Source organism: Magallana gigas, chromosome 2, assembly GCF_963853765.1.
Source record: "Magallana gigas chromosome 2, xbMagGiga1.1, whole genome shotgun sequence".
Lineage (NCBI taxonomy): Eukaryota > Metazoa > Mollusca > Bivalvia > Ostreida > Ostreidae > Magallana > Magallana gigas.
Window position 1 is genome coordinate 26,811,917 of NC_088854.1, and position 19,645 is coordinate 26,831,561.

The following is a 19,645-nucleotide window of genomic DNA, read 5'->3' on the forward strand; positions in this document are numbered from 1 at the left end:
GGCCTTTAGGCCTTATCGGTCACCTGATTAACTGCAGTGTGGCTTTTACAATGAATATCCATGTGCATATTATAATTACAGGGCTTATGAAACCATTTACAATATTCCAGGATCGTTCGATTCAATAAACTTTTTGCATCCAAAAACAAAACTGTAGCATAACTTACAGTGACCGAGTGACTCATGTGACCCAAAAAGTGCCATTTTCTTTGGAATAAAAATTACCCGTTTGAATTGATTTACCTTGTGTACAGTTGGTTCCTTCATATCCTGCATCACATCCATTAAGACAGGAGCCGTTGACATGGTGGCAGGCTTCATTCTGTACACAGTTCCCACAGGACTCGGTACAGTTTTGACCAAATTCACCCGCCTTACACTCTGTAGAGATAATAAACAAATGATTGTTGCGAAGTGTAAAATACATTAAATGTCGTTTCCCCCTTTTTGTTTTTTCAAAAAAGAAAGATACTGTCTAATGTGCATGTTGCTTTTTTTAATCATTCATTTATATTATTGCACCTCACCTTGCTTTGAATGAAAATTCCATACATAATTCTACACAATAAGTTTATCATGATAAAATTTCAATGATACAAGTTTAATACACATCTGAAAAAAGAAAATAAATCTATCCAATATTTGAACTCATTGTCTTTTTATTGAAACACATGCTAGTTTTACGGTTGTGAGAACACGAATTGGAACGCCATCCCGATCGTTTCCAATATGCAAGAAAAAGTGGTTACTTGTATCACATTTGAGGTCAATCCTGATCGATATACCCTCCCTCACATGGTTGTTTAAAAAAACCAAGCAATGTTTTTATTAAACTCTTCGTGTAATGTCTTCATTTATGAGAACTATTTTGAGACTTATCTAAATTACTGATCTCATGCACAAATTCGCAAATCAGAACAGAAAAAAACCTTACTGATTTTACATTGGAGGTCTCTCCATCCTGGCTGACACCCTCCACTACACTCTCCCGTGACCCTGTCACATTTCCCCGGAACTCCACAGTTCATACTACAATTCTCACGACAATTGTACCCAAACAATCCGACAGGACACTCTGCAAAATGAAAAGACAGAAGTGTACTAAGTACAACAGGATCGTATACAGTACACATGATTTTTTACGCCCCATGTTATTTTCGCCCTTTTCAACTTGTAAACGGTACCAGTAGCATAACTTACAGTGACTGAGTTACTCATGTGACCCAAAAAGTGCCATTTTCTTTGGAATAAAATTACCCGTTTGAATTGATTTACCTTGTGTACAGTTAGTTCCTTCATATCCTGCATCACATCCATTAAGACAGGAGCCGTTGACATGGTGGCAGGCTTCATTCTGTACACAGTTCCCACAGGACTCGGTACAGTTTTGACCAAATTCACCCGCCTTACACTCTGTAGAGATTATAATCAAATGATTGTTGCGAAGTGTGCAATACATTAAATGTCGTTTCCCCCTTTTTGTGTTTTTAAAAAAGAAAGATACTGTCTAATGTGCATGTTGCTTTTTTTAATCATTCATTTATAATATTGCACCTCACCTAGCTTTGAATGAAAATTCCATACATAATTCTACACAATGAGTTAATCATGATAAAATTTCAATGATACAAATTTATTGCACACCTGAAAAAAGAAAATAAATCTATCCAATATTTGAACTCATTGTCTTTTTATTGAAACACATGCTTGTTTTACGGTTGTGAAAACACGATTTGGAACGTCATCCCGATCGTTTCCAAAATGCAAGAAAAAGTGGTTACTTGTATCACATTTGAGGTCAATCCTGGTCGATATACCCTCCCTCACATGGTTGTTTAAAAAAGCCAAGCAATGTATTTAGTAAACTCTTGGTGTAATGTCTTCATTTATGAGAACTATTTTGAGACTTATCTAAATTACTGATCTCATGCACAAATTCGCAAAACAGCACAGAAAAAAACCTTACTGATTTTACATTGGAGGTCTCTCCATCCTGGCTGACACCCTCCCCTACACTCTCCCGTGACCCTGTCACATTTCCCCGGAACTCCACAGTTCATACTACAATTCTCACGACAATTGTACCCAAACAATCCGACAGGACACTCTGCAAAATGAAAAGACAGAAGTGTACTGATTAACTGCAGTGTGGCTTTTACAATGAATATCCATGTGCATATTATAATTACAGGGCTTATGAAACCATTTACAATATTCCAGGATCGTTCGATTCAATAAACTTTTTGCATCCAAAAACAAAACTGTAGCATAACTTACAGTGACCGAGTGACTCATGTGACCCAAAAAGTGCCATTTTCTTTGGAATAAAAATTACCCGTTTGAATTGATTTACCTTGTGTACAGTTGGTTCCTTCATATCCTGCATCACATCCATTAAGACAGGAGCCGTTGACATGGTGGCAGGCTTCATTCTGTACACAGTTCCCACAGGACTCGGTACAGTTTTGACCAAATTCACCCGCCTTACACTCTGTAGAGATTATAAACAAATGATTGTTGCGAAGTGTAAAATACATTAAATGTCGTTTCCCCCTTTTTGTTTTTTCAAAAAAGAAAGATACTGTCTAATGTGCATGTTGCTTTTTTTAATCATTCATTTATATTATTGCACCTCACCTTGCTTTGAATGAAAATTCCATACATAATTCTACACAATAAGTTTATCATGATAAAATTTCAATGATACAAGTTTAATACACATCTGAAAAAAGAAAATAAATCTATCCAATATTTGAACTCATTGTCTTTTTATTGAAACACATGCTAGTTTTACGGTTGTGAGAACACGAATTGGAACGCCATCCCGATCGTTTCCAATATGCAAGAAAAAGTGGTTACTTGTATCACATTTGAGGTCAATCCTGATCGATATACCCTCCCTCACATGGTTGTTTAAAAAAACCAAGCAATGTTTTTATTAAACTCTTCGTGTAATGTCTTCATTTATGAGAACTATTTTGAGACTTATCTAAATTACTGATCTCATGCACAAATTCGCAAATCAGAACAGAAAAAAACCTTACTGATTTTACATTGGAGGTCTCTCCATCCTGGCTGACACCCTCCACTACACTCTCCCGTGACCCTGTCACATTTCCCCGGAACTCCACAGTTCATACTACAATTCTCACGACAATTGTACCCAAACAATCCGACAGGACACTCTGCAAAATGAAAAGACAGAAGTGTACTAAGTACAACAGGATCGTATACAGTACACATGATTTTTTACGCCCCATGTTATTTTCGCCCTTTTCAACTTGTAAACGGTACCAGTAGCATAACTTACAGTGACTGAGTTACTCATGTGACCCAAAAAGTGCCATTTTCTTTGGAATAAAATTACCCGTTTGAATTGATTTACCTTGTGTACAGTTAGTTCCTTCATATCCTGCATCACATCCATTAAGACAGGAGCCGTTGACATGGTGGCAGGCTTCATTCTGTACACAGTTCCCACAGGACTCGGTACAGTTTTGACCAAATTCACCCGCCTTACACTCTGTAGAGATTATAATCAAATGATTGTTGCGAAGTGTGCAATACATTAAATGTCGTTTCCCCCTTTTTGTGTTTTTAAAAAAGAAAGATACTGTCTAATGTGCATGTTGCTTTTTTTAATCATTCATTTATAATATTGCACCTCACCTAGCTTTGAATGAAAATTCCATACATAATTCTACACAATGAGTTAATCATGATAAAATTTCAATGATACAAATTTATTGCACACCTGAAAAAAGAAAATAAATCTATCCAATATTTGAACTCATTGTCTTTTTATTGAAACACATGCTTGTTTTACGGTTGTGAAAACACGATTTGGAACGTCATCCCGATCGTTTCCAAAATGCAAGAAAAGTGGTTACTTGTATCACATTTGAGGTCAATCCTGGTCGATATACCCTCCCTCACATGGTTGTTTAAAAAAGCCAAGCAATGTATTTAGTAAACTCTTGGTGTAATGTCTTCATTTATGAGAACTATTTTGAGACTTATCTAAATTACTGATCTCATGCACAAATTCGCAAATCAGAACAGAAAAAAACCTTACTGATTTTACATTGGAGGTCTCTCCATCCTGGCTGACACCCTCCACTACACTCTCCCGTGACCCTGTCACATTTCCCCGGAACTCCACAGTTCATACTACAATTCTCACGACAATTGTACCCAAACAATCCGACAGGACACTCTGCAAAATGAAAAGACAGAAGTGTACTAAGTACAACAGGATCGTATACAATATACATGATTATTTACGCCCCATGTTATTTTCGCCCTTTACCACTTGTAAATGGTTTCGCCCCGTCTTGAATTTGCCCAAACAAAGTTTAGATTTAAGGAGAGATAATTTGAGACATTGGAATTCTCGGAGTCTTCAATTCGCCCACTGATAACGAGGGCGAAAGAGGCGAAAATTCCTTGAATAAGAGAATAATAAAGGCGATGAACAAATCTGGACGTTTATCTTCAAAAAGATGCGATCGTCTAAACATAAAAAATAGCGATTATATTTAAACAATCAATATTTCAAATATCATTCCCTATCTTTTTGGTTCGTGAGTGTTGGTTTCCAAAAGAAACGTTATATTAACTGTGCATTATGCATAATTCTTACCTTTATCACATTTATCACCAAACACTCCTTCGTCACATCCGTTTGGGCAACTTCCGTTCACGTGGTTGCACTGCTCACCGTTCAAACATTTTCCACACGTAGAATTACACTCAAAACCGAATCTGTTATCAGCACATTCTACAAGATGAAACAAAATAATATATGTATCTCCATATCTTATTGAAAATAATATATGTTTACTTAATTTTATCATCATTTTGTTACATTATTATAAATGTTGTAGAATTAAGACATAAAACATATTTGGTTTATTTTCGTAAAGAAAAATCGTACTCCCTCGGCAATCTTGTAAACATTGCATTTACATCAACAAACGATCTTCTATTTGTAAGCAATAATGATTTCCAAGGTAAAATTTCAGAAGACATTGCTCTGTTGTATATATAGTTAAAATATCATCGGTAAATAAGTATGCTGTATGTATGAGCAAGAAACAGCAAAAGGTCTTAACTCTATGGAAAAAGCAATTGTATTTCTTTAGTATTCTAAACCTTTATCACACGCCGTTCCGGTGTATCCAGGGATACAGCCCAGACACGTTCCATCCACGATGTTACAGCGGCCCTCCTGACAGTTCTGTGGACACGGTAAGGAACAGTCCTCGCCGTAATATCCGGGGGTAGGACACCCTGGTCAAAAGAGAATAATACTGAATTAGCCGATATTGATTGCACATCATTCTGACCCTGGCTTTTGTTAACAACAATATCACTTCTGAGTTTCCGTTCCGAACATGGAACATTGACAAATAAGTTGTTGCTATTTGCTGTTGGTTTTAATTTTAAAATACTACTTCAAATATTAATTAAATATCTAGATTAATCATTTTTAATACAATAAAACTAAGTAAAAGCATTTCAGCTTTGGTCAGTTTGAATATTAACGAGAGCTAAGCTAAGCATGCAGCATTTGTAATTATCTTTTATTTGTTCAAATAAACTTGTATAATTATATAAAATATGTGGTTGTTCACTGTGACATATGTGTCCGAAAAGTAGTTTATCTAAATTAGTTGTATTTAATTTTTTTTCTTACCGTAAACTTCAAGTTCACATATATCGTTGAAAGCATACTGGCTATACCCAGCAGGGTACGGAGGGTGGGTCCTGTTGTTGGTATAGATGACGTATCTCCCATGTGTGATACACGTTATGTTTGTAGGGTTGGGGATTGTGGCTCTAGTGTAGTTGGTGTCCTTGAAACACAGCACTCCGTCCTCTCTATTGGTTGAGTTTGATACGTAAACAGAGTATCCCAGGAATCTACCAGCCTGGCCATTATCCTCATCTGTAAATTTTTTCAAAGATATACATATACATGTATATACAAAGAAAAAACATCATCAATAATATTAACTATCTTTCGCATCCAAGGCATTGTTGACAATTTTTTTTTAACTATCATGGCCTTTAATATTAATTAGAAAAAAACCCAGAGCTCACTCAGAATCGAGATATTAGAGATCCAAAATTGAAATTTAGCATCTACAAATGTAACAGTATTTTATTGCCCCGCCACGTATATTGTATATTTTCACTATTAAGGCTAATTATACTAATTGGTTTTTATTTATTTCATTTTCTCAAAACGCAAGCGCCAATTAATTGTCCACGTTGACATATGTATGCTATTCAGTTTCATAAATCATATTTTGGGGCTTATATCAATCTTTGGTTTTATTTTGGAGCTCAAGGTAGATTAGTGGTTACAGATTTATGAATAAAATTATTAATATGACACGTGAATCCTAGCGAAATTTCAATATTTTGATTTAACATTATCGATACATCGTAATGTTACAATATCTCTAGTTGAATGATAATTCAATCTTGGGTGAATTATCTTATATATTTAACTGATTTGATCCTAGTCCTGGGAAAACTTTATAAATACAGAGGGCAAGTGGAATTGATAATCTTCTATAAAAATCGCGAAATACACAAAATTTTAGACAATCAGACCAATTACTTCGTTCCGATATTATTGACGATTATTCGGGTATATTTGGTGTACATTGAGGTTCAATACATCAAGAAGAATTTTATAATTACTTTAAAAATGATCAAAATTTACTTGGATTTGATTGTACGTCTAGATGGTCGAGTGGTTAGAACCGTGGCCGCTCACTGTCAGAAGCGTATAGATTCTAGAAGTCGTGAGTTCAAAGCCCCGCCCCGGCGGAGATATAGTTATAATATAGTGAATTTCGCTCTGCTGTAGATGTATTTTTTGTTATATCAGCAATTCAAGTGTATTTTCAAGAAGATCATAAAGGAAATTGCATACTCTAATATTTTGCAGAAACGCCTGGTAAGGTACCCTAATTTTTTGCAAGAAAGCTTGTCAAAGTAGTAGTAAATCATTAACAAATTCCTGGAAAAAGTTATCTAAAATTGAGGAACGTGTCGTCTGACCTTAACAAAGCCTCCGCTGTTTATCAATCCTAAATAATTCTATTCAATTAAAATATGTTTAAGTTGGTATGGGACACCTCGATATTGTGACGTGCTTCCTATCAAAATAAACAATAAAATTCAGTTTTATTTTAAGGGTGTTGTTTACTCAGGGTTTGAGTTCTGAAATTCGGATTGTTATAAAGTTCAATTTCATGAGTAAAATTTGTTCTAAATACAAAAAGTACTTGTGAAATGAATTATTATTGACATAACATTCGATATTTCTACTATATTATGGAATTATGCCCAAACAATAACAGACTTTTCGCCAAACAGAGGAAATTCGGACTAAATTTTGCAGATTTTGTTTTCCGCTAAAACATTTTTGGCAGTAATCTAATTGTAAAAGTTAAGATTTTATGTTTTGGTCTTTATAATTTTGCATATTTTCTGTTAGTTTTACCTCACTCATTCATTATAATAATCGTATGGCACGAATTTAACAAATATGGAAATTGCTTAAAATCGAGAAAAGACACCATATCTCAAAATTTTGATCATTGACCTCATATAAATTATATGCCAACAGAATAAGATCAATATAAGTAGTTTAATACTATAGATTTTTTTGTATTATCATCATTCAATTTTTTGTAAATTGGATCAAAAAATGGGTTGGGATTTGAAAAGTGATAGAGGAAATTCGGACCGGAATATTTATAAAAATTGCGAACGAAAACTTAATGCTTTGTATGTATTTAGTGTCACTGCCATTCATAAACTGTAATTCATTTTTAAAAGTATTGAGCAATTTGTATTATTTTCACAATTAAGAAAATCTCAAGCATAGTGTAAAATTTTAAGGGATTTTCCTTTAATTTTCCAAAAATATACAATGGCCATTAACTCAAAAAGTAGGTCATTGACCTACATTTTTGAAAATGAAAAATAACACTAAAATAAAAGGTTTATAACACATAATAGATGGTTTTTCATTATCATCAGTGGAATTTTTTTTCATTCTTAGTAAACGTCATCCTTAAAGATTTTTTTCCTTTCACTAATAGTTACCTAGTAGGGTAGCGCAATGTGTTTAGAGCGTTGGTTACGAATCTGTACGTCATGAGTTCGAACCCAACAGGGGATTTTAGAATTTTTACCCCCCCCCCCAAAAAAAAAAAAAAACAAACAAACAAAAACCACACATATAAGTGTCAAATATTGTAAAATTTAGAAGTTCTAATTAGTGAATGTATTTTGATTAAAATGTACTTTTATCCACATTGATATCACCAGGTGTCCCATACCACCTTATATTCTATTTATATACTCTTAAAAAACCCCTTTAAACAGTTTTAAAAATTATATCATATAATCAATTTTATCTCTTACCCCAGGCGAGATTACTAGTCCTGTGTTGTATAAAGATGTAATGTATACCGAGTACTTCTCCTAGATCTACCCGCCATTCGGCTGTTGACTTTGAGTTAGCCGATATCACGCACTGTCCTCCATATGCATCTAGATCTGATTTCAGTCCGTCCACGGCTTTGTCCGCTCCCCATGGTCTACCAGGGTAAGGAAATTGCTGCCATGCTGGCTTATTCAAAGCTAGGTTCTCTGTAAAACAATAAGAATTGAGTTTACACGCTAGGCTCGCCAGTAGCAGTATCTCATTTCTTCACATCCCTAAAGGTGTGCTTGGATTGTACTTTTCTGTCTGTCTGTCTGTCTGTCTGTCTCTCTCTCTCTCTCTCTCTCTCTCTCTCTCTCTCTCTCTCTCTCTCTCTCTCTCTCGGCCATGTTCTCTGTAAAACAAAACAAAAAAGAATTGACTTTACACACTAAGCTCGCCCGAAGCAATTTTTGTTTTAAAATCAAGGACGTAAATATTTGTTGTCCACTGTTCAGCCACTATCAGATCATTTTATATTTAGTTTCAGTACTGTACTTTGTTGTCCTTTAGTTAAAAACTTAATGAAAGAGACCCGTCTAATTGCTCGTTCGTTAGATCGAACAAACCAAGCAAACGGCAATAATGTACATGTATTCTGTACATTGCTATTTTATAAACAATCATTTCAGATATCAATATCAGAGTCATTATAATTTATACAATCATCAGATAACTCATGTTCCACTTTGATATTTAGAAATTGCATAGAACTGGAAAGGGATGGGAAGGTTTCAAACACCGGGCCCTCTCTGGGTACGCAAATATTTCATTCTTGAATTGTAGCGTTTTGACAATTACAATTAATATGTATTATATGAAGTTATTGCAAGAAATTCCTATTTTGGGGGGAATTCTTTTTGTTTTTTAATTTTGCATGACGTAATGGAAATTCAAATATTTCCCTATCTACTACCGTCTTTAGATGTGGGGAAAATAAAATCACATTTAACCACGTAGCATAACTAGTAACAGTAAGTGTAGTTAACATCTCAAACAACGGTTTGAAGTTTAATACGAGTAAAAATAACATTTTGTGTAGGATAGTTCTGCTATATAGTGTGCCCCAAGATATTTATGCAGCACATTTGGGCGTTTCAAAGGGAAAATGAATGAAAATTGTTTAAACCAAAAGGTATTTATAGATATAGAATAATTTAAGAAAATGTGTGGCATAAATATCTTGGGACAGACTATAAATTGTTAGCTTTCTTGATGTGCGGAGTAGGGTAATATATATTCGTAATCAGAGTGCCGAAAATGGGCGTTTTTTAAATGCGACGGAAGAAGAGAGCGGCATAAAAATCGTTAGGGGAAGCAGATATATAAATGCGGAAGTTAAACTGGATTTCCTACTTAAAGGTTGCGATGAAGAGTACAGGTTTCCTTCAGAAGATTAAACCTTGGGATCTTAAAATGGCTGTACTATTGCTAAACAGTATGAAGGGAAAGGGGCTGTAATTTGTTTTTAATTTGAGAGAGAGAGAGAGAGAGAGAGAGAGAGAGAGAGAGAGAGAGAATGGAGGTCAATAAGATAGATAAAAAATTGTACGGTCCTGGCAACGTGAGGATTTTAAGTTGACCTATACACTCGGGAAATATCTACTTGATAGTAAGACAATAAAACAAGCTCGATGAGTTGTAAACCTTCGCTAACTAAAGGAGCCAATCCTGCTGTCCGAAAGTACGTGCTATTAAGAACTAAATAATGTTTGTTATACTCTGTCCCGAGTTTTTGCTTCCACCACTTTTTGCTTGATATTTCAATAATAGAAAATACCTTTGTGCTCAAACTACGTTCATCCACTATAATATGAAATATGTCCAGATTATCTGTTTTGAAACGCCCCCTCTACCGCTTCAGGTTTCAATACACATCCAAAAATTGAAAGTCTACGGAGATTTTGCATTGCATCAGCCATTAATAAGCCCGGATGATAACGTTAAAAAATTGCGCGATGTATTCCGAATGGAGAAAAGATGTGAACATTTCCCATTATGAATCTCCCTAGTAAGAAAATTGTTTTCGTTCCTGTGAAATTTTATGAGTGAAAAGGGATAATTGTTCAATGAAGATATCTTGGATATATTCCCTTTCATCGATTTCAATTGTATTTCTTTCACAGGTATGTGTATTTTTATTAAAAATCATCAAAAATTGATGGAAGCACTAACTTGGGACAGACTAAAAGAGATTTTATTATTGATTTTAACAGTTCCCCACTTAATTGAACTTTGTAGATCTCTTGCATCAAGCATTTCTTTCAAACAAAAAGTAGTATTGTTCTTGTACATAATAAAGTTATAAATTAAATGTCTTCAGGATACACTAGTGTGATCAACTATTTGGAAGACCATGATTCAACATTTGTTTTCTCATTAATCATAATGAATTCACTAACTCCGCTCTAAAAACCCGTTAAACTATTGTTAAACAACAGATATTCTTACCGTAGGCTAGAACAGTGGAGAGGAATGGTAAGAATCCCAATAAACAAAATAACGATGCATCTTCTCTAAACATGCTGCTGTTATACAAAACGTCATCAAGAGGCTACACGTCGCTCTGGGATAATGAGATATGACGTCATAATACATGCCCCGCATCTGTATTTCCATATGTGGAAAATACACCGAAAACAGTAGTTTTGGCAAATATACGGTTGATTTAATACTTTTCATGGGAAAACCTATAACAACGAATTACACATATGTTTATAATTATATAAATTTACAACAACGAGAATATACGAAGAATTTCTATATCATATCTGTCGTATGGTTGTGAATCTGCGTCCCGAAAGCGCTCGTCAGACGCTGTAACATTGATGTAAACACTTGTAGCTGGTGTTCCCGATGGTAACGATCTTTTGATGATTTATCAGGTATGTAGAATAGATATACAGTGTATTTGTAATAGACCAGATAACCAAGTAACTATTTTACTGTGTTTTTATACAGAGGATGGATTTCTGATCAACTTATTGTTTTGTTTCGTTCAAAACATGAGAAGAGACTGCATTGCTTACATTTATACTGTACAATGTACATGTAGAAGTTTATTTTCGGTCTGTTAAATTGTTACTCATTTTCTTGAGAAAGTTCAATCGACACGACCGAATCAGTTCGCATTAATACAGACAATACTATAGCTTTACACTACACAAATTTTAGTTGCCTGTTAAAATTTAATTTAATTTGCCTGTTATTTAATTCTTCAAGACCCTATTGTACTACATGTATGCACGTCAACCCCATCGTCCGGAACAACGCATTCCGTTTTTATTCCAAAGTTTTCTAATCGTATGTACTTCCTGTGTGTACTTTTTGAAAAAAAGAAATGAGACCTACCATGCTCAATAACACCGAGCTGGGAATTAATAAGTAATTTATCAATGCAATATCACTGAAAATTACCCAGATTTGTTTAATACTTTTAATCAGATCGTAATGAACTTTGTGGTGTAAAGAATGAATGAGATGACTGAAACTGAGTGATGAAAATTACATCAACCTACCCACTCAGTAGTTACGCTTTTCTTTAATAACACAGCCATCCTGAATATTCTAAACTATGTGAGTGTATTCTTTATATGCATGTCCCAGTGAACTTATACAGCAAATGTTTATTTTAACTTTGACGTATCGGTACAGTCTAACAGTTACCTGTAGTTGGAGTGGTTGGTAGTACATGTAGGAAAAACAAAATTGTATTGCTCTGAACGATAAAAAAATGTACCACTATATATATATATATATATATGTATGAAAAGCATGTTGCAAGCTTCAGATATAATCAGTGATTGGGAAGGACCTGCGCCACGTGCCATAGTCGCATTTAAGAGAAAAATGGCACGTTAAATCAAATATTGCCGAAGTGCGCATTCAAATTTCTTATTGGTAATTAAAGTTTTAGCGATGTCCGCTGGAAACTTACCAAATCGTCTTTTAATACATTAATTTTAAAACATCAAATTTCATTGGTCGTGTTTGGTGAAACAGTAATAAAGAACCAATAAAAACGTTTCCACTCATTTATGCGTGGTAGATCATTCCAGAATTTCCTCAGAAAAGAGTTCTCAATTATGTAAACTAACCCCAAATGCAGTAAAATGATGATTATCTAATTGGTAAGACGTTTTCACAGACTCAATTAATCCCTGTTGTGATTATTAAAACTGACGACTGTCTTACCATGCATATCGTTAGGGGTTATAAATACAGGTGATGCAACCACACTGTGCATTGAAAATTACAACCGATGTTTATTTATTAAAGTGTTGATACTACAATTAGTTGTAACTTGTAATTAGTTAATAACTCGCAAAATTAATGTTTAAATAATAAGAAAAACTGTTTCCCTACAGTTATCTTTAAAAGTTGAAAGATTCTCTACATAATAATTGGGTCAAAGGGTTTGACTAATACCTCCAAAAAACACAAAACTACAGAGACTGATTTTATTTAATATCATTTAGCAAACACCATTACAAAACATTGCATCAATGAAATGTATAAACACATCAAATAAATGAAATTTAACCAATTGGATAAGTTTTTAAATTTTTTTGGAAGTTGTTTTGCTCTAGGTTGGTCCTTGATAATTTCAATTTTACAAAATGGCCCCAATGAATAAATAGATGGCCCTTTCATTATGAAAATGGCCCATTAAAATTAATAACTGTGGGGCCATAGTCCCATTGACATTTTTGGCCTTCCTAATCACTGATATAATCCATAGATATTGTTTAACCTATCAGTTTAAGACCCATTTGCCAAAAGCTATCTTGTAAAGTGTCTAAGGGCAGCTGTGGTAGACATGCTAGATCACATTTAACCTTAATATGAAATGACACATTAAGTTTAATTAGTTTATTTATACTGGTAAGTTTGAATCCTAACTCTGACATTCCAATAGCATTAACAACAAAGGAAAAATATGTAAAATGTTAAATGTATAAAACTGATATGTTCATTAAAAGTTGTTGGATGTGTTGAGCTCAACGTTAGATAATCTCCTCTCATGTAGCAATGAATAAATAGGGGAAGATTGTTTTATGCAGCCAAAATTTGTGATGATATGTTAAACATTGGATTACATTTCAACATTAAAGCAACACGCTACATAATTTTTTTTTCACATGGCATTGTTTTGATGTATTCAGTTGATTCTTTTTGCAGACACTCAGGATGAAAATAGCTGTGGAAGGCTGCTGCCATGGAGAATTAGATAAAATTTATGAAACTTTAGAGTACATTGAAAAGAAAAACGGCATTAAGATTGATTTGTTACTGATATGCGGGGATTTCCAGGCCGTGCGAAATGTTGCAGATTTACAGTGCATGGCCGTGCCACAACACTATCAAAAACTTAATACATTTTACAAGTAAGTAAGATGAATTAAATTTCCTTTAATGTTTAACTATATATTTAAAATCTCCAGTACTCATAAAGAATCAATTTGCTGGTACATGTATCATGTGTATTATATTTGTTTGCATACTCCAATTTAAACATTTTTTAAGACATCACTTGAAAGAGTAATGACTTCATGCTCCAATAAAACATTTGTTTCAAATCTAAACTAAAGACAAAAAAATGTAGTTATTTTGTGTGATATATATTGTTCCCCTGATTTGTCACATTTAATGACAGATACTATTCAGGAGAGAAGAAGGCTCCATACCTGACGGTATTTATAGGTGGGAATCACGAGGCCTCCAATTACCTGCAGGAGTTACCATATGGTGGTTGGGTTGCCCCTAACATTTATTACATGGGTATGTTTCCATCTGTAAGAAGTACTCATTAACTTTAAACCAAAACCAAACAAAAAAAATGCTGAAACATTTATCTAATACATTTTGAATGCATCATGTGTAACTCAATGGAAACCTCTTTCATGTATGCAAACATACACATATTTAAAATGATATTTGTCCTGAATATACACATACATGTACAGTGCACTGGTATTTACCCACATGTGAATGTTATTTTTTCAGCAAGGTGTGTAGAGTTGCTTATTTTATATTTTCAGGTTATGCAGGTGTGATACAGGTTGGAGGGGTGCGAATTGGAGGCCTGTCTGGAATATTTAAAGGAAGAGATTATAACAAAGGTAATTTCTTTAATTCTTTTTGTATGACCTTTAAAAAAAAACTGTTTTTGTGCCTGTCTGTATGTGTGGGTCGCTTTTTTTTATACAAGCTTTTACTTGGTAAAGAGCATAGTTTCTTTTATATGTCAAAGTTAGACCACTATTTTAATCAAAATTCAGTACACAAGGTACTTCTTTACATCCTTGTCATTATATGAAATTTTAATTTTGAGAACAGGCAATATCAAAAACATATTTAAGATTTTCTCAAATTACATTTGATGTGGTGTAGACAAATTAGCAATAACAAAATGTCTTTACCTTATTATGTTTCCTCGTAGTTCTTATATATTTAACAAAAAAATAAATGATGAGCAAAGTGGGGTTACTTGAAGATAAAATCTAAATTACTGTCAAATGTTAAAGTGCTAAATCAAGCTTTCATTTTTCTCATTTTGTGTATTTGTATCATTTAATCTGTATATAAATTGGTTGTAGTGTAAACATTTTCCCTCTTTCTTTAAAGGTCACTTTGAGCATAGTCCGTTCAATAATGAAACCAAAAGAACTGTGTATCATGTTCGCAGTTTTGATGTTTTTAGATTGAAACAGGTATTGTTTAGAAAATCATCACTCTATTATTTATCATTGTTAAAATCATAAATGTAACATTTGATACAGGTTTTTTGCAATCTTTATATGATTGTTTTAGTGCATTATTTATATATTTGTCCTTCACATTGCAACAACTGTATTTAATGCATGTTAAAGGAGTAATCAAAGTTAAGCATTTGGAATAATCAATAAAGTATTAGCAAGGTCAGTTGATGAAGCTAGCTATCAGCATTGTTTTGCCAGCTTCACTTATGTTTATCATAATTTTACCCAGAAATCTTTCATTCTAGAATAACATGTTGGATAAAATAGTATAATGGGTTTTTCTTACTAGGCTTAAATCAATGGTATTGCAGAAAATGTTTATATGTGTTTCAGTGCATTGATGTATGTATCGGTATATATTTGTAGATGTTCTGATTTTTTTGTCCTCTTCAGATTTCTAGACCTGTAGATATATTTCTGTCTCATGACTGGCCTAGAGGAATATACAACTTTGGCAATGTAAACATGCTCCTGAAGAAAAAGCAGTATTTCCGCGAGGAAGTGGAACAAGATCGTCTAGGAAGTCCTGCAGCCAAGGAGCTCCTGTTTCACATCAAGCCAGACTATTGGTTTGCTGCTCATCTCCACGTTAAATTTCCTGCCATTGTTCAACATCAGGTAATCACTGAAAGAACTGCATTCTACTGCAAAATGAAATATTCAACCATACCAACAGTACTTGAAATATTCCTAATAGATAACTTCAAAAATATGGTCACTTTTTTACCCATAAACATTAATGAATTAAACCACTTAAAGGTGGTTTTATTTTTTTAAGCCAAGAGTTTTCACTTTCTGGCCAGCCAAGTAGACCAAAATCTTTGGCTTGCAAAGATGAGATAGAGTGGATTTGAATATTTAAAATGTTTTAAAATAATGAATTATGCAACATTTCAGTACACGTGTACAATTGAATGTTTGTTATTAAGATTTCAAAAGTAAAACTTTAGTTGATAATAGCAGTATGAGTGTCTGAAATTTTCATCCCTTGAAGAGTTATCTCTCTTATTAGACAGAAGCAATATATCATTGGGTTCAGGATATTTTCAGTTAAATAATTTATGAAGTTTATGCACTTTTGAATTTAGAGTTCAGATGGAAATCAGAAGACTACAAAGTTTTTATCACTTGATAAATGTTTACCAAGGAGGAAGTTTTTACAGGTAAAATGTCTTCATTTGACACATATATAAAATAATTGAAAAGTTTTTCTATGATAATCCTTGTACTGAGTTTTATTTGAGCAATTTTCATAAAAGGTTTTCATCTACACGTATCCAAAAAAGTAGTTAATCATGATGAGGACTGTTATTATATTATTTTAAGGATCTATAATGCTTTAGAAAAATAAAATAATTTTGATGAATTACTTTAACCTAAGACATTCAAAAGTTTTTGCATTTGCTTTTATTACCATTTTTGTATATCTTAAATCTTCAATTGTTAATTATTAAGCAATGCTGATTTGTGTGTATCTATAGATTTTAGATGTACCACATGATGCAGAAAAGCCAATCAAAATTGAATTGGATCCCGAGTGGCTAGTGATCCTGAGGTCCACCAATCACCTGATGAATCTCACTAAAATGGCCAGGTACATGCCTGGCCCAGGCTCTAGTGAAAGGTATATCTTGGATTTAAAACACATCATGTGCAAATTTTTAATCGAGGATTCTTTTGGGTTTTTTTTATTAATAAATGATTGTTACATTATCGTAATAGGGGCAAATATGAGAGAACTTATATTGGATTTTATAAATGTATGTTTTCTTTTCGTTGTGTCCTTTGCAGATGGGATTTCACTGTAAAGAAGGAAGAAATGAACAAGATTCTGGAGGATTTCGGAGGAGATCTGTCCCTGCCTGAGAATTTTGAGAGGACTGCCCCAATTCATGATCCAAACCAATCCAAGAAGAAGTCTGGTCCTCCATCACTAGTGATTAACCCCCAAACAAGTCTGCTCTGTACCATGCTAGACCTTACAGGTCATACACGTATTATAGTCTATAAAATTGTTCTCAAGAGATTTGAAAAAATTGTGCAGTCATGTTGAGTTATTCCCCTCTTCAATATGGCTATTTATTAAATAAGCAAAGCATATAAACTGATGCGACAGTACCTGAGAACATCAAATCACTTGTACTTTTTTTGGCCTTTTGAATTTTTGGTCTTTAATATCAGAGAGCAATTGAAAATTATTAGGCCAGCATTTTTTTATTTTTAGGTTTACAAACAACAAAATGAGAAAGTTCCGTAGAAGGAGGAAATAAAAAAAAAATATAAATCACTTTTGACCAACATTTTTTTTTTTAGGTTTAATTTTCCCCACAAATCATAATACAGTCAAATTACACATTCTTTATGGTCATTTAGATCCCAATGCAGTTTTCCTGGGGAAAGATTCCCACATAAAGCCTGAGGACTTGTCTGCTATGGAGTCTGCTAGTGGAGAGAGTCAGGCCACAGAAGGGGAAGATGAGGATGATGATGTGGAAGATGAAGAGGAAACAGAATATGAATCAGAACCCAGCTTTATGTCCATGTCAGGTAGAACATAGCCAAGCTACGAACTTCAAGTACCCCAATTTCGTAATTTAACATGAATAAACTAATATCTGTGTAAAATTGCAAGAAGCATCCCTCTTTGATTTTTTAGAATCCTGTTTAATGAACTATATGAAATTACAAACAAAGTTTGACATTCATGATATATTCATACAATTTGGTACAAAATGGCAGAAATATTACTAGCTTTTGATAAGGAATATGCAGTTAATTCATAATTGCAATTAGTTTATAAATCTTTTGATTAACATCATTATTCAGATTGTGCAGAGAGTTTTTCCAAGTTTCTCTTCTGTGTTAGTAGATATTGGATAGAAGCTGGGTTTTTAATACCTACTGTGATACTTCGAAAAACAAGTTTAAGTTCTGCATATTTTCCTACTGCACAGAGATTCTTACATGTACACCAGTGGATTTGATTTTCACACAATTACCAGTTAACTTTACTGTTTCTACATTTTTCATGTATCGATTTTATTTGTATTTCTTAGGATTTTTGAAATTTTTTATTTCAGGGAGTGAAAGAAGTTTTCTTTCATCTAGTAATGCTGACGAAAGTTTCTTCTCTGAAAACTTGAATTTCTCAAGGGATGACCAGAATGCCAGTTACAACCCAGACGAGATTTCCATCTCTGATGAAGAAGATGAATTCAAAGAAATCATGGCAGCACAAAGAGAGGCCCAGAAGTCGGATTCCTCAGACGAGAAACTAGCTTCACCACTTAAAAATGTGAATATAGACTCCGAGAGTTCATCTTTGAACACCTCTCTAAGAAGTTCAGAAGATGAAATAGCATCTCCAATTAAGAGCATAGTTTCTGAGGGCAGTAAATTAGCTTCACCAAATAAAAGCTTGCAAGATAGCTATGAACTTGATGAATTGGACCCAGAATTTTTGGAAATGATAGCTGCTCAGAAGAAGCATCAAGATTTAAAATCTGGAGGCCATATCGAAATAGCTGCCTCGAATAGTGATGACGAAGTTGAAGAAATTTTGAAGGAGCAAAAGTTGAAGAAATCAAAGGGCATACCAGAGTCAGCTAGTCCAACAGAGGAGTTATTGGATAATAAAGCTAGCACTGACAAGTCCTCCCAGAAAAGAAACGAGGGAACAGAATGTGAGGAGAGTCCTCAGACAAAAAGATTAAAGAGACGCAATCAGCAACTGTATACAGAAAGTGACAGCTGACGTTAAGTGAAGTCGGAAATCATTTGGGGAAAAAAAGATTAAAATGTGTGCGAAACAAAATTGAAATAACAGCCGTGAAGGAAAATTAATTATTATACTTTTGATTGCAATGGTGACAACTTTTCCATTAAAGACGATGCATGGTCTAGACATATGTTTATAATCTTTATTAAAAATGACACCGTAAATGAATGCAGTCTGCTTCTGTTCAAAATGTAATACTGCTCTACAAATCATCAATTCACTGAGTATTTTTGATTTTTGCCCTGTACATGTATAACAAATTCAGAACTTTTATTTGCTGCACAACTTGCAGGAAAAGTTGCGTGGATATACAAGTATGAATCGGCTGTCACGGTATATCTGTATTGTGAATGCATGTTTTCATATAATCCATTTAATACAACATAAAATAAATCAGATTCAGCAAATTGATGTGTTTTGTATTCATTTAATCATGAGTTATTCAAGTGCCCAATTCGCACTTTCATCTCTATAAAAGTCATAGAATCGTTTTTATTTTATTTTTATAATAATCTTATAAGTTTGAAAGTATGTAAATGTACGTTTTTTTATTTTGATTTTTTTGACGCAGATCTGATTGTATTTTTGGTGTTT

The 19,645-nt window shown here is 33.7% G+C and overlaps 2 protein-coding genes across 4 annotated transcripts in view; one reads left to right on the forward strand and one right to left on the reverse strand.

Annotated features, from left to right (window-relative positions):
• Positions 1–11,083, reverse strand: part of LOC105317144 (multiple epidermal growth factor-like domains protein 6) — a 23,777-nt gene extending 12,694 nt beyond the window's left edge. Inside the window, exons 1-13 of the mRNA XM_066071440.1 lie at positions 10,964–11,083; positions 8,452–8,679; positions 5,699–5,950; positions 5,155–5,292; positions 4,643–4,780; positions 4,076–4,216; positions 3,386–3,523; positions 3,045–3,185; positions 2,354–2,491; positions 1,967–2,107; positions 1,276–1,413; positions 935–1,075; positions 244–381 (exon numbers count right to left, since the gene is read on the reverse strand). Coding sequence (XP_065927512.1) covers positions 244–381; positions 935–1,075; positions 1,276–1,413; positions 1,967–2,107; positions 2,354–2,491; positions 3,045–3,185; positions 3,386–3,523; positions 4,076–4,216; positions 4,643–4,780; positions 5,155–5,292; positions 5,699–5,950; positions 8,452–8,679; positions 10,964–11,036 — 1,945 coding nt within the window. The 5' untranslated portion in view covers positions 11,037–11,083. The remainder of the gene's footprint in view (positions 1–243; positions 382–934; positions 1,076–1,275; positions 1,414–1,966; positions 2,108–2,353; positions 2,492–3,044; positions 3,186–3,385; positions 3,524–4,075; positions 4,217–4,642; positions 4,781–5,154; positions 5,293–5,698; positions 5,951–8,451; positions 8,680–10,963) is intronic.
• A 156-nt stretch (positions 11,084–11,239) lies between these two features.
• On the forward strand, positions 11,240–19,458 carry LOC105317759 (lariat debranching enzyme A). Of its 3 annotated transcripts, none has more exons than XM_034447735.2 (11): positions 11,240–11,397; positions 13,694–13,899; positions 14,169–14,293; positions 14,554–14,634; positions 15,140–15,225; positions 15,667–15,891; positions 16,362–16,436; positions 16,755–16,897; positions 17,065–17,258; positions 17,647–17,820; positions 18,354–19,458. In XM_034447735.2, the coding sequence occupies exons 1-11, from the start codon at positions 11,386–11,388 to the stop codon at positions 19,025–19,027; spliced, it is 1,995 nt and encodes a 664-aa protein (XP_034303626.2). In that variant the 5' UTR covers positions 11,240–11,385; the 3' UTR covers positions 19,028–19,458. The 3 variants fall into 3 exon arrangements, with proteins under 3 accessions (XP_034303626.2, XP_011412794.3, XP_011412793.3); XM_011414492.4 differs by lacking the exon at positions 11,240–11,397 and adding an exon at positions 11,813–11,896; XM_011414491.4 differs by lacking the exon at positions 11,240–11,397 and adding an exon at positions 11,816–12,088.
• The last annotated feature ends 187 nt before the right edge of the window (positions 19,459–19,645 follow it).

What these genes read in the sequence shown, in the direction of transcription:
- LOC105317759 (XM_034447735.2), top strand. An exon ending in ATGTTTTTAGATTGAAACAG is followed by an intron (nt 15,226 to 15,666) that starts GTATTGTTTAGA and finishes TGTCCTCTTCAG; the next exon opens with ATTTCTAGACCTGTAGATAT. An exon ending in CAAGGAGGAAGTTTTTACAG is followed by an intron (nt 16,437 to 16,754) that starts GTAAAATGTCTT and finishes GTGTATCTATAG; the next exon opens with ATTTTAGATGTACCACATGA.